The sequence below is a fragment of the Trematomus bernacchii genome, unplaced genomic scaffold, assembly GCF_902827165.1.
Source record: "Trematomus bernacchii unplaced genomic scaffold, fTreBer1.1, whole genome shotgun sequence".
NCBI lineage: Eukaryota > Metazoa > Chordata > Actinopteri > Perciformes > Nototheniidae > Trematomus > Trematomus bernacchii.
In genome coordinates, this window is record NW_022987821.1 from 3,252,771 (window position 1) to 3,266,657 (window position 13,887).

At 38.2% G+C, this 13,887-nt stretch overlaps 2 protein-coding genes across 2 annotated transcripts; one reads left to right on the forward strand and one right to left on the reverse strand.

Moving 5' to 3' along the window:
- Window positions 1-8: 8 nt before the first annotated feature.
- On the reverse strand, window positions 9-2,505 carry si:dkeyp-80c12.8 (uncharacterized protein LOC107963954 homolog). Its single transcript, XM_034151526.1, has 4 exons — window positions 2,152-2,505; window positions 913-966; window positions 327-449; window positions 9-225 (listed from the first exon to the last, which is right to left on the reverse strand). The coding sequence occupies exons 2-4, from the start codon at window positions 956-958 to the stop codon at window positions 125-127; spliced, it is 270 nt and encodes an 89-aa protein (XP_034007417.1). The 5' UTR covers window positions 959-966; window positions 2,152-2,505; the 3' UTR covers window positions 9-124.
- Window positions 2,506-6,300: 3,795 nt separating this feature from the next.
- Window positions 6,301-8,835, forward strand: LOC117499176 (cell adhesion molecule 2-like). The gene is made up of 4 exons (XM_034151524.1): window positions 6,301-6,504; window positions 7,277-7,373; window positions 8,070-8,099; window positions 8,299-8,835. The coding sequence occupies exons 2-4, from the start codon at window positions 7,289-7,291 to the stop codon at window positions 8,481-8,483; spliced, it is 300 nt and encodes a 99-aa protein (XP_034007415.1). The 5' UTR covers window positions 6,301-6,504; window positions 7,277-7,288; the 3' UTR covers window positions 8,484-8,835.
- The last annotated feature ends 5,052 nt before the right edge of the window (window positions 8,836-13,887 follow it).

Here is a 13,887-nt window from a genome sequence, read left to right on the forward strand (position 1 = left end):
CAATGTGATTCTTACAAATACCACTCATCTCTTTAATAGCATTTCAAAATTCAAACAGACTCTGATGTGCATGGCAGCGGTGTAACAGTGATATGAAGCCAGCAGAGGAAGCTCTCAGACAGAGTCAGTTACAGAGGTCGGTGTTGCAGCATATGCCGAACACCCCGGGGACCGAGACCCAGCTCTGACACGCCGCCATGTTCATGCAAGAACGGTAAGAAGAGCCTGGAATGATCAAACAAAATGGATCAAGAAAAGTACAAGTCCCTCATAGAGTACAGTACTTAGTAGATGTGCTCAGTTACTTTACACCACGTCAGACTTACTGAGGGCGCCGGTCAGGGTGACGGCGACGCAGCCGTCGTCCGCCCCTAAGCAGGTCTGGGTGCCGGTGGGGGTGCAGAGCTTACTCTTCATTGAGAAGCAGAAGTTACACTTCAGGGCCTCGCCTGGAACAACACACACATCCTGTTACCACCTGTACGTCAGTGTGCCTAAGATTCACTTTTCTCCAATACATAGTTCTATAAGATAAGAGATAGGACTTTATTTATCCTGAAGGAAATTCTTATGCCACAGTTGAACAAATATATGATAAACATAATAATAACAGTAACACGAGAAACAAAGATGGACAAATAATCAATGTACTGTAGTGGCAGATAATTGCACATATTATTATTGCACATATTATTATTGCACATGATATAAAGAGTGTTTTGTAGCTGAGATCAGTACAAAAGTAGTACATATTATACTATACAAAATATAGGAATCAAACTATATTTACCATTATTGTCAGTATCTTGAGCTCGAGGGTGATTCTAGTTTCTAGGTGGGATTTGTTTTGCTGCTGTAATGCTTCTTATTGAGATTACTAAAGCACTTCATATTTAATTGAAACAAGCATACCTTGATATATGACCAGCAAGAGAATGGTGAATACTGCAGCCCTCATTGTCCAGTCTATAATCGTAATGCATCAAAATCATTTTGAGAAAAAACACTTTATGGATAATTGTGATCTTTTTACATCATAAAAACACAGATGTTCAGTTTTCAGAACTAACATTGTTGTCAGTAGAACGTAGAGATATATCACAAAGCTCATGGACGAGTAAAGATGTCCCGATCCGATCACGTGATCGGGGATCGGAGCCGATCACGTGATTTTCAAAAGATCGGAATCGGGAGAAAAAAATCGGGGATCGGGATCTTTTTTAATTTTTTTTTTATAAAATATTTGTATTTTATTTAATGTTACAAAACAAAAATGACCATGTTCACGTCTTAAAGTCATCCTGAGGCCTTAGTTTTGGTTTAAAATTACACATCATGTATGTGTTGCTTCTTTTGGGCTTGTTTTCATAGACCAGTTGCTTATTTCTCTCAAATCTGGCAACAGAGTGGGCGCAGTGTCTAATAGTAGCAGTAAGCCAACGAGAGGCTACGTTCAGCTGGTGCCTCGGGGGTCGAGACAGAGAAAATGTCAGGAGTTTGGAAGTATTATAAAATTGAAAGCGAAGGCAGTGTAACAGCCATATGCAATGTTTGCAAGGCGGAGGTTCCGCGTGGTGGAAAGAACAGAGCTACGTTCAACACGACCAATCTAATACAAACACCAACAACAACACAACGAGTACACAGCGGCCACTCAGGTAACGGCACTGAAACAACCGACACTTTCAGAGACTTTTAAAAGGAAAGAGAAACTGCCCCAGAACAGTGAAAAGGCCAACAAAAATAACAACCAAGATAGCTGAATTCATCGCTGTTACCTTTTTTTTTCTCTTAATGCATTGCATAAAGATCGGATCGGGAAAAATCGGTATCGGCAGATTGTCAAAATCAAATGATCGGAATCGGATCGGGAGCAAAAAAAGGTGATCGGGACATCCCTATGCACGAGTACTTTGTAGTTTTAAGCATCCAGCTGATATTTGGCGAGAGGAACACTCGGGACCGGTTACACATTAAAACAAAGACAACCATTCATGCTCATTTGAACACCTACGGACAATTTTAGAGACAGTGTATGGATCAAACGGTTCACAACGTTGAAAAAACTCTACAAAAACCCTTAGAAAAATAGAAGAAAGCATTGAGTGTGCAGATGAAACATCATGGTGAGGTCCGGAGAGGGATGCTTACCTTATACTTGTAGAAGTGTGTGATGCCGTGTTCAGTAGAGAAGTGCTTTAACTAAACACTTTGTTCTTCTTTTATAGGAATAAAGTTATGCAATGAGCACAAGAAGCTGCACTCCGTCTGTTGAGAGCGTTACAACACAACAGGCTTTTCAGCTGTGTTGCAATAAAGGAATACATTTATAGGAATAGCCAGGCTATTAATGATGGACGGTGTGTTCCAAGAAGCAGACAGTTTCAAACACGACGCTGAAGTTGGCTTCCGATTCAGAGCTTCCGATTCGGCAGTTAAGGGGAAAGTTAAGGGAAATTTAATTTACAGCGCTGAGCGAACAATCCTCCGTGTTTGAACCTCTTAAATCGCTGCATAGCCGATTTATTTGGACTGGATTATCCCAGAGAGGCTAAACATTCTTTATAACACAGTTTCAGATTTGTGAAACCTTAATTCTATTTGTGAAAATACAAAAAAGAGAGATTTCAGTGCTTTTTCGCATCCTGGCCACATTAGACCAGGTCCTGATCTAAAAATCAAAGAATGTTTGATTTTTGTGACCAGTTAGACTCATTAAGGCCATTGTTTCCCTTCATAAGTGCAACTACGGAAGTGGATTGGAGTCTTTCAGAGCCTGTCACAGTTCCAGATCATACCAGGTGTAAAGCTATATGTACATTAGTAATCATAGTTTTTCTATGTCAAAAAAAGTATAAACAGCATGCAACAATATCAAAACTTGCTAAACATGCTCACTTTATTATATTTGTGTTGCAAAGGTCATGCCACAGTCTGATAAGCATAACTTGTTTAAGAATTCAAAATGCAGCCCCCACTTCAATCAATAAAGCATTCCAAATATATATATCATGTGCAGTGCTCATTAGTAGCCGTCATCCCATGCAGTTTAAATATACTGGGACCACAGCAAGGCAGCGTTACACTGGTGAGTACATGTGAAAGGATTTCAGGAGCCTTTTGCTTTATTTACATTATTTTAGTGGTTTGAGTAAGAGTACTTTTTAGAAATTCTAACAATGTATTTTTGAAAATGTATGAAACTAAAAAAAGTCTCCATACCTGTTAAATAACAAACTAACTTTCTACAAATAAATTCAAGATGTTTTTTAAGATAGAATATTTACATGTTCTGAAGCCACTGTGGCCTCAGGATGCTTCCGACACAACATTCAATAGCCAACGAGCTGCTGGGTCAGGTGAGGCTGCAGCAGCTCTGTGCCCTGATGTGAGCTACATCATCTGTTTTTTGGAGTATGTGGTGTTCTAAGGCTCTGTGCCTGTTAGCATGTTAGCCTAGCTCCTGCTGGGTGACAGACCCTGCAGTTTGTGATGGACTCTTGCCGCTGATGCACTGGCAGAAAGAACATAATTGCGAGGCCTGGTCTCCTGAAAAGCAGGTGCAGCCTACAAACAAGAGCAGGGAGGAGGAGACACATGTTGGCACAGTCATGCATTACAATCATAAAGCAGAACAACAAAAACAGTTAGCCAAAAGCAAAGCTGGATATTTTATTAATTGCTGTTAAAGCATAAACAGTTAGAATGCTTTAGTAAGTTTTGCTTGAACTTTAATAAAATGATCCTGTGAGGATAATAAGTTAATTTGAAGCAGACTCAGTGTCAGGGTTTGGGAAAAATAGGACCCAAATGCAGTAAAAGGACTAAAAGGTCAGGTAACAAAAAGCGAGCTTTATTTCCCAAAGCTGAATGACAAAAGAAAACAAGGAGCAACTTAACATACCAAAACCGGGGGAGTACGAAGAAGGATCAGGACAAAAAACCTCAGGAACAAACATGGAGCGTGACAGGTAGCATGGACAAGAAACGACGACGAACAGACATGGAGCACAGGGGAAGACAAGACAATGCGAAAAAAGCACTGAAATCTCCCTTTTTTGTATTTTCACAAATAGAATTAAGGTTTCACAAATCTGAAACTGTGTTATAAAGAATGTTTAGCCTCTCTGGGATAATCCAGTCCAGATTTGATGAGTCTAGGTATAGTGGTTTTAGATCAGGACCTGGTCTAATGTGCACAGGATGCGAAAAAGCACTGAAATCTCTCTTTTTTGTATTTTCACAAATAGAATTAAGGTTTCACAAATCTAAAACTGTGTTATAAAGAATGTTTAGCCTCTCTGGGATAATCCAGTCCAAATAAATCGGCTATGCAGCGATTTAAGAGGTTCAAACACGGAGGATTGTTCGCTCAGCGCTGTAAATTAAATTTCCCTTAACTTTCCCCTTAACTGCCGAATCGGAAGCTCTGAATCGGAAGCCAACTTCAGCGTTGTGTTTCAAACTGGGAGGTCAGTCTTTACCAGCGACGTGCAGTCAGGGGAGGCAGGGGAGGCAGAGCCTCACCTGTCATACTCCAATGTAACGGAAAAACAATTAAAGAAAAACTAAATAATAATAATAATAAAATGTCTCCACTGATCTTGTGTAAATGTGATTTCTGTATGATTCCAATCACTTTTCATAGTCAAAATCAGCAAATTTGCCGAGATCCGCTACGGGAGCGATGAGAAGTGAGGCAGGGACGAGCTCTGCCTCTCGTAAACCCACAGTAACTTGCTGGAGCGCGGGCACTAATTTAGCGCGGCCACTTATTTTGTGAGCGCGCTCAAGCCATTTACTGTGGGGTGAGGTGAGGCACAGATGAGCTCTGCCTCACTTCAGAATGCGTCACCCCACAGAGACTGGCTGGAAAGCGGGCCCTAAGCGCATGCCTGTTCCCATCTCACTGTATGTCACCAATGTAATGTTTGTAGATCCCTTTATTACATTTATCCTCGCCATCCATAGGCTCTAAATAACTTATTTTACGTATATATGATATTTAGGCTCGCTGGTCTCATCGTACAACGGCAATGAAAAAAGCACCAGGAGAGGCAGCCATAACCTCTGCCGCACTGAAGGGGGCGCACGTGAGCCCACAGGTTATTGTTGCTACTGTTATTTTACCGCAAACAACAAACTAGACTTTTGAAACTACAGGAAGATAAGGAGGACTTTTACAAAACAGTAATAGAGATTGTTGTCCAGAAGGATAGCATGGACTTCATCTTCAAGTCAAGGTAAGACCACATTTGTAATGAAAATGGGATCTTACTAAGAAAGAACAATCCAATATTTAGATTTTGGGTATCCTTTTGTTGAACGGTCTGTTTAAAATGAATCGAAGCATCAGACTAAAAAAGCTTTTGAAAATAACAGAATATTTCGATTAAGGTCAAAATATAATATTTGTAAATCTGACTCTGAAAGAGTCAGTGCCTCAACAGCCATGAACTTCACCGCACGTCACTGGTCTTTACAGTCTGTGATTGCAGGTAGACCCCTTGTGGATTCCTCTTTTGCATCACAGCTGATGGTCAGGTATGTTGTTGTTAAAGCACAGACGCCGCAGACGGGAATAGACGGCAGGTTTTTGTGGCTCAACAGAAGGAAAAGTTAAATAAAAGCACTTCTCTGGCGTCACATAAATCAGACTGAACACAAGGTAACAGCCTCCGTTTAGTCAAGAACAATGCCAAAACATCTTAGCAGACCATTTGCATGCACAAAAACCTATATAACACACTACAGGGAAAGGGAAGACCCCAAAGAGCAGAACAGGGCCCCTCTAACTTTATACTTTCAGAGTCACTAGTTAAAAAACTATTTCTTCTGTTAAGTGAATACATGCTGGCCTTCAGTCCTTTGGGAGTTGTGACGCAATCGAGGAGAGAAATCCATCGTGAAACAGCCACAGATTCAAACGATACATACGACACGCCTCTGTGGTTGTTGTGGTGCATTCTGGGAAATGTAGGAAACCACTAAGACGTGTAAAAACTCCTGCAAAAAAACAAAATGAGTGAAGATGTGCAGAACTGGCTGAAGGATTGTTAAGTGTGTGTGTGTGTGTGTGTGTGTGTGTGTGTGTGTGTGTGTGTGTGTGTGTGTGTGTGTGTGTGTGTGTGTGTGTGTGTGTGTGTGTGTGTGTGTGTGTGTGTGTGTGTGTGTGTGTGTGTGTGTGTGTGTGTGTGTGTGGTGTGTGTGTGTGTGTGTGTGTGTGTGTGTGTGTGTGTGTGTGTGTGTGTGTGTGTGTGTGTGTGTGTGTGTGTGTGTGTGTGTGTGTGTGTGTGTGTGGATGATGTAAGAGGCGTTGTCAGCTGCACAGACATCTGCAGGCGGTGCAGCATCAGAGGGGAGGAGTCAGCCTCGTGATTGGCCGGAGGGGAAACAGACCCCGACTCTGGGGACTGACACCACACCCATCTGTGTGTGTGTGTGTGTGTGTGTGTGTGTCACTCAGCATACGCTCTCTCCTGCTTCTTCTTCTCCTCAGATTTGGTGAGTTTTGGGGTTTTGTTGTGTTTTAACTCACTTTTAACTTGTTTTTTAGTTTGATTATCGATATTTCACTCTTTGCAATGTGACTTTATTTTGCAAAACATTCTGCTGCTCAAACTTTAACCTTTTTTTTTAACTAGTTCTCAGTCAATAATCTTTGAAGCAATGCTTGCGTCTTCACTTAACAAGTCTTTCCAGCATGTCCATGTTCCAAACTTCTTAAATAAGTATATCAAAACATGTATTATAATAACAGTTCAAATGAAAACAGATTAGAATCATCTGAATGCTCTGCAGCACACGGATAGTTCTGGGAAAAACTAAGTGTCTTTTCCCTTTAAGTCCGTTTTAATGCAATGAAATATGATTGTTTCTTAAAGTTTTGCAAGATTTAAACATGAATCTGGAGCTGCATGTTTATTTTACTCTTAATTACTTCTATTTGTTCCACATTTACTTGCAGTCGAACATCCTCAACAATATTGTTTTAACATAAAAGGCACTGGTTTTAATTAATTTAAATGAAAAAGTTGCATAATTTTTAGGGAAAATACAAAAAACTGCATCACCCTTAACTTTTATAAATATCACATAATGGTTAGTCATAAAATAATAATTATATATATTATTTTTTTTGCAAGACAAATCCTGACCTGACACTGTTCCGAGGATGATACTAATATATACTTCTTATCCGTTGCAACAATGGCATTTTTTCATTCCCAAGATAGTTCTTTAAAGAAGATGCTGCTAACATCTGCCTTTTGTGTAGGAAAAAAAGAAAATGGCTGACGTGTTGACGGTCCCTGTGACACCTGCTCCAGCTCCTGCTCTTCATGAGGTCGTGACCCCCATGATAATGCTCAAAGGTACGTACATGTACATAAATGTCATAATAAAATGATTCAAAAACTTTATTGATCTAGTCATCATGTTTCCAGCAAAAGATTAAAAAAAATTATTATAAGTTAGGTAATAAATTGTGTGTGTGTGTGTGTGTGTGTGTGTGTACAGTATGTGTGTGTGTAGCAGGGAGTGTCTTATCACCAGTGGAGTGTGATAACCTCCAGGGTCTGTCGCCACGGAGATAAGAGCAGTTGCTCTTGTTTCTACAGCAACGCCTGGGCATTTGTGTCTCTGTGTGGAGGAAAAAAACCTTCAGTTTCATTTATTTGAGTGTTATTTTAAAATACTTTCCATTACATATTAGAGGGGAATATTGCAGCATCTGGTATTCAAATGTATATAAATAGCTGCTGTTTTCACTTCCTCACTTATCAAACATGTTGGAAAGTTAACATTTGGAGAGGATTTTAGTGTCGTTTAAATGCAACAGTCTATCGTCTCACAAAGAATAGACTGAGGGTGTTTGAATACCATGCATGGTTGGATTCTGCAGACATGTGTCCTGCAGCAGCTTCACAATGACAGTAACAACGCCCCAATGTAATGCTTCTTTTAACACGTTGATAAATATACATGATGCCTTATAAGGAGCTAAAGGTTCATGCATGAATAAACGGAAACATTCAGCTTAATTTCAAGTTTTTGTATGTCTTTTACAGACAGTGGAACGTCTGGAGCCTTAATTGGAGGTGAGATCTCGACTTTTATCTCCTAATTTGATCTAATAATAAGTGTTCCTTCAAGTTGTGTTATGTCCTGTACAGTATGTGCATATCTGACTCAAGGCTGAATGATGCCAATTAAAACACATTTATTTTCAAGATCTTAATCTGCAGCCCTGACACCACTTGTTGATGTGTTTTTTCACTATCTTTACTCCACCTTCAGGCATAGTGGGCTCCGTGCTGCTGCTGCTGATCTGCATCATGGCCGTGCTGATCTGGATTTCATCCCGACAAAAAGGCTCCTATGTCACCAACGAGTTCAATGAGGAAGAGGAAGACGAAGAGTCTGATGCTGCTGATATGGAGCAACAAAGCAAGAAACCACTGACGGCTGAAGAGCACGAATAGAGACAAGAAATATTAAAAATATTACCTTTATGACATTATAATCTCAGAGAATATCCTAGTTTTTATTCCCATAAATATGTGGTTTTCTTCATGTACATTTTGAATTTTTACCTAAGCGACTATAACTATAACTATATGTTACGTTTTTTTTTTTATCTCAGCTTTGTATTTTTTAAACATTATCTTTACCTACTATGATAGGCTTTTTTACATACTACGGCCACTCTGTGACACTTCACTATACTACTTACATTATCAGCACTTTCACATTTTGTTTGTGATTTTTCTACATGTAACAATTTTATAATGTTGGTTTTCAAATGTATTCTATTAAAGAATTTTATCTCATGAATTTGTTATTTTTTTGTGACTTTATCCCTGAATATAAGCCCTGTAGTATTTCATGTTACTCACTGGTCCTAATATAGGAGTCAGAAAAATGTCTATTGAGCCAAAAACTACTGCACTTTGTATGAAAATGTATTTATGAGTTCGAGTCCTTTGACTTTTATTAATGTCATCACTATTTTTGGACACTTTTTCACACAGTGTATTTTTTTAGTGCCATTTAAGAGCCCTTAGCATAAGGCACGTTCTACTGTCGCCCTCTGGCGGTCAGATAACGGTACTGCATGCAAAAAATGCTATGAACATAATGGGTCTAATTTAGAGGAGATCATTTTATTAAAACAAAAGGCATTTAACACGTTTTCCAAAATAAAATATAAAATACATTTCAACCGAATCTGTTGACATTTATTTTATATATATTTTTTAATCATGAGATTAAAACTGAAAAAGTGAAACTTAAATGATACATTACACAGCCTGTCATTTTAATTACTTTATTGACATGTGACACTTCACTATACTACTTACATTATCAGCACTTTCACATTTTTATTGTGATTTTTCTACATTTAACAATTTTAAATAATGTTGGTTTTCAAATGTATTCTATTAAAGAATTGTATCTCATGAATTTGTGATTTTTTTGTGACTTTATCCCTGAATATAAGCCCTGTAGTATTTCATGTTACTCACTGGTCCTAATATAGGAGTCAGAAAAATGTCTATTGAGCCAAAAACTACTGCACTTTGTATGAAAATGTATTTATGAGTTCGAGTCCTTTGACTTTTATTAATTTCATCACTATTTTTGGACACTTTTTAACACAGTGTATTTTTTTAGTGCCATTTAAGACCCCTTAGCATAAGGCACGTTGTACTGTCGCCCTCTGGCGGTCAGATAACGGTACTGCATGCAAAAAATGCTATGAACATAATGGGTCTAATTTAGAGGAGATAATTTTATTAAAACAAAAGGCATTTAACACATTTTCCAAAATAAAATTAAAATATAAAATACATTTCAACCGAATCTGTTGACATTTATTTTATATATATTTTTTAATCATGAGATTAAAACTGAAAAAGTGAAACTTAAATGATACATTACACAGCCTGTCATTTTAATTACTTTATTGACATGTGACACTTCACTATACTACTTACATTATCAGCACTTTCACATTTTTATTGTGATTTTTCTACATGTAACAATTTTAAATAATGTTGGTTTTCAAATGTTTTCTATTAAAGAATTTTCACAAAGAGTATTTTTTTTAGTGCCATTTAAAAGCCCTTAGCATAAGACACGTTGTACTGTCGCCCTCTGGCGGTCAGATAACGGTACTGCACTAAAAAAATGCTAAGTCTAATTTAGGGGAGATCATTTTATTAAAACAAAAGGCATTTAACACATTTTCCAAAATAAAACAAATACATAAAATACATTTCAACCGAATCTGTTGAAATGTATTTTATATATATTTTTTAATCATGAGATTAGAACTGAAAAAGGGAAAATTAAATTACATATACATTACACAGCCTGTCATTTTAATTACTTTATTTACTTCTAATCTTTAACAATGTGTAATATTAAATGAAACAATTTTTTTTAATGTAAAATGTCAATTTGAAAGTAAATAAATGAAGTGGAGTCAAACGTGTAACAATATCTGTATTTGAAATATAGTAAAGTAGAGATATGAAGTAGAATAACATTAAAATAATTAAATTAAAAAAGTCAATACATTTAATAAATATAATGCAGGAAAGTCGTAAACATTTATTTAGACTTAAATCAGTTGAATATTTTAAAGTTTGACAGTAAAAAACTGGCAACATGTGAAGCTAGTTTTTCTAGGTGTAATACCACCAGTAGCCAGAGGATGGCGCCAAATCATCCGTTTCAGAGCAAACGGCAATAAACAGTTGTAAAAAAATGAATTCAATACTCAATTAGATTTATGATCAATAACAATAAAAGGGAACAAATCAATTGTAAATTAATCAAAGGGGAAAGTAATTAGATATTAATTATAATCTTTAATCCTGTAACAGGTCATGTTACTTCATTAAACACACCTCCTACTCACAGCTTTATTGCTCAGTAGATTACAAGTCTGTGTGTGTGTGTGTGTGTGTGTGTGTGTGTGTGTGTGTGTGTGTGTGTGTGTGTGTGTGTGTGTGTGTGTGTGTGTGTGCGTGTGTGTGTGTGTGTATGTGCGCGCACGTGCATGTGTGTGTGTGTGTGTGTGGGTGTGCGTGTGTGTGTGTTTATCGGCTAATAAAACCTGCAAATTAAAACCGTGTGACGCTTGTTAATGAACTGCAAATGAACTCAACACACACACAGCTTTCACACACTAGAACAGCCTTGATACTGCGTTTGGAAAAGTAAAAAAAAAAAAATGTAAGTATTAAATTATTTTGTAAAACAGCAGGTCTACTTTACACTCACTAGTAATTTACATTAATTGCAAAATATCTGTGTTTATAATAAATATTTGGACTTTTTAAAATCATATTAGTCGAGAGAAAGGAATAATAATCCCCTCCTTTTATGCATAAAGTGACATAAAAGTCATGTAGAGTAGAAGTACCTTCACAAAGGTGGATTCTGTTTTCTAGACTTTGACGCTGAGCAGCTGCAGAAATGCTGATGTTAGTTTTACCTAAACATGAGTCAGCGTGTGCGGCTTTGAACTGGATGTGATGGTTGATTAACTTTAGGTTTTTAATGAGGCTGCGTCTGACAGCATCCGAACAGGTGAGCACATAAAAAATACACACGTTCAGAGGAAAAGTTTGAGCATAAAACCTAGGAACATTTAGGTGGGAAATTTCCTCTGTGACTCACATTTTCTCTGTTTGTCAAATCCATTTTCAGTCAGTAACAATACTTTCAATAACAGCGCTGTGGTGGCCAGGGGAAAATGAGAGGAGATTGTTTTAAGGAAAGGAAAAGGATGTTAAATACACCACATTTTCCCCGAACGCTGAGTAATTCCAGACAAGAGGAGGTTTGCAGGGTCTGTTATCCAAAAAGATTATTACTGGAATGTGAAAATGTTATATATTTTATGGAGTTCCTCACTTTTACAGCTTTCATTGTTATAATCCTCCACTTTTCTCTAAACCAGAAGTAACTAAGTACATTTTCTTGGTAAGTACTGTACGTGAGTACACATTTGAGGTACTTTTACTTGAGTACGTTATACTACTACTCCACTACATCTCAAAGTGATATATTGTACTTATTTTTGAGGGGTGACTGAGTTCATAAGCCGTCAGAGTGCTCATAACTACACACACTATTTACACAGTCATCCAACTCATGTCAGTGTATGTGTGTGTGTGTGTGTGTGTGTGTGTGTGTGTGTGTGTGTGCGTGTGTGTGTGTGTGTGTGTGTGTGTGTGTGTGTGTGTGTGTGTGTGTGTGTGTGTGTGTGTGTGTGTGTGTGTGTGTGTGTGTGTGTGTGTGCGTGCACATGTGTGTGTGTGTGCGTGTGTATAGGGAAGTGGTGATTTTAATCAACCCCAGATGGGCAGAGAGGCCAATCGAGTCAAGTGTGTGTGTGTGTGTGTGTGTGTGTGTGTGTGTGTGTGTGTGTGTGTGTGTGTGTGTGTGTGTGTGTGTGTGTGTGTGTGTGTGTGTGTGTGTGTGTGTGTGTGTGTGTGTGTTGCAGCAATAATAATAGTCTGGGGCTGGCGGAGTTCGATCCAAGGGCCGGTCTTCCAAAAAAACCACAAACACACACACACACACACACACACACACTGTGAGGTCACCACCAGAGAATGTGGGAACAAAGAGGGAGAGAGCGGCACCTTTGCGTGCGAATGGAGCTCTCCCAGTGTGAGTGTGTGTACGTGTAGTCTTTTTTAAATTATTATTACTTCTATCTTATTAACTTCAAATTATTATTTGTACATATTCTCTTTTTACATGTACCCATATCTGTACATGGAGGAAAAAACAGAATTTCAACTTCATAGTTCATGTTTGTTTTACTTCATTATATTTTATATTTATATTTAATCATATGTTATTTTTCTCAGTGTAACGTGTAGTTAGGACCACTAACACTCAACATTACATTGTAAATGCAGTTTAATTAACATTACACATCGATATAGAAGACAAAAAGAAAGCCATCGAGTTCATTCATTCAATGTTTACGATGTCAACAAAAGTGCTTTATGACCTACAGAACAGGATAAGATAAAACATGTTTATTTAAAACAAATTTCAGTTATTAAAATGGCAGGAGGTCGACCACCACAAACAGTAAATCAGTACAAACAGTCTTCACAGTGACTTTTCAGTTAATTAGTTTGGGACCGGCTCCGCGCCTCGAACGCTCTCTTTCATACCATCTCCTGCTCAAAAACAGTTTCATTTTCCAGGACTTTTTTTTTTCCTCTGAAGTGATTCATCAACAAAAACTTTGGGAAAGTATCACGGCTGACAAAAACATTTCCCAGCATGCTCGGTTAGTCACACGGCGGGATGATGGATTAAACGCTCGTCCAAATAAATATGCGAAAACAAATCTGTGCTTCCAGGTCGGGATGAGGTTTCTGTTATTTATCCAGAGGACGTTTGTGTTTCTCAACAACACTGTGATTCAGTTTCATATCGCTGCACACACACACACACACACACACACACACACACACACACACACACACACACACACACACACACACACACACACACACACACACACACACACACACACACACAGATATGGATGTTAAAGAGGCCTTATTATGCTTTCTGTGTGTTATATAGGTGCATGTAAATGGTCTGCAAAGGCTAAAATCCCTGTGTCACCTCCAGAGGGAGTTTCTCTCCCACAAAACCTCTAAAAAACCTCTAAAAACCCTCGAGAAACCTCAGAGAAACCTCTTAAAAATCCTCTAAAAACCTCAGAGAAACCTCTTAAAAACCCTCTAAAAAGCCTCTGCAGATCGGCTCCTGTTCCCTCGGCTCACAGCTGAACAGTATAGCTCGTAAAAGCTGCTCCTGTGGCTCGTTAGCAATTTGTTT

What these genes read in the sequence shown, in the direction of transcription:
- si:dkeyp-80c12.8 (XM_034151526.1), bottom strand. Translation starts at nt 958, where the DNA reads ATGAGGGCTGCAGTATTCACCATTCTCTTGCTGGTCATATATCAAG. An exon ending in CTTGCTGGTCATATATCAAG is followed by an intron (nt 450 to 912) that starts GTATGCTTGTTT and finishes GTGTTGTTCCAG; the next exon opens with GCGAGGCCCTGAAGTGTAAC. An exon ending in CACCCTGACCGGCGCCCTCA is followed by an intron (nt 226 to 326) that starts GTAAGTCTGACG and finishes TGATCATTCCAG; the next exon opens with GCTCTTCTTACCGTTCTTGC.
- LOC117499176 (XM_034151524.1), top strand. Translation starts at nt 7,289, where the DNA reads ATGGCTGACGTGTTGACGGTCCCTGTGACACCTGCTCCAGCTCCTGCT. An exon ending in CCCCATGATAATGCTCAAAG is followed by an intron (nt 7,374 to 8,069) that starts GTACGTACATGT and finishes TGTCTTTTACAG; the next exon opens with ACAGTGGAACGTCTGGAGCC. An exon ending in GTCTGGAGCCTTAATTGGAG is followed by an intron (nt 8,100 to 8,298) that starts GTGAGATCTCGA and finishes CTCCACCTTCAG; the next exon opens with GCATAGTGGGCTCCGTGCTG.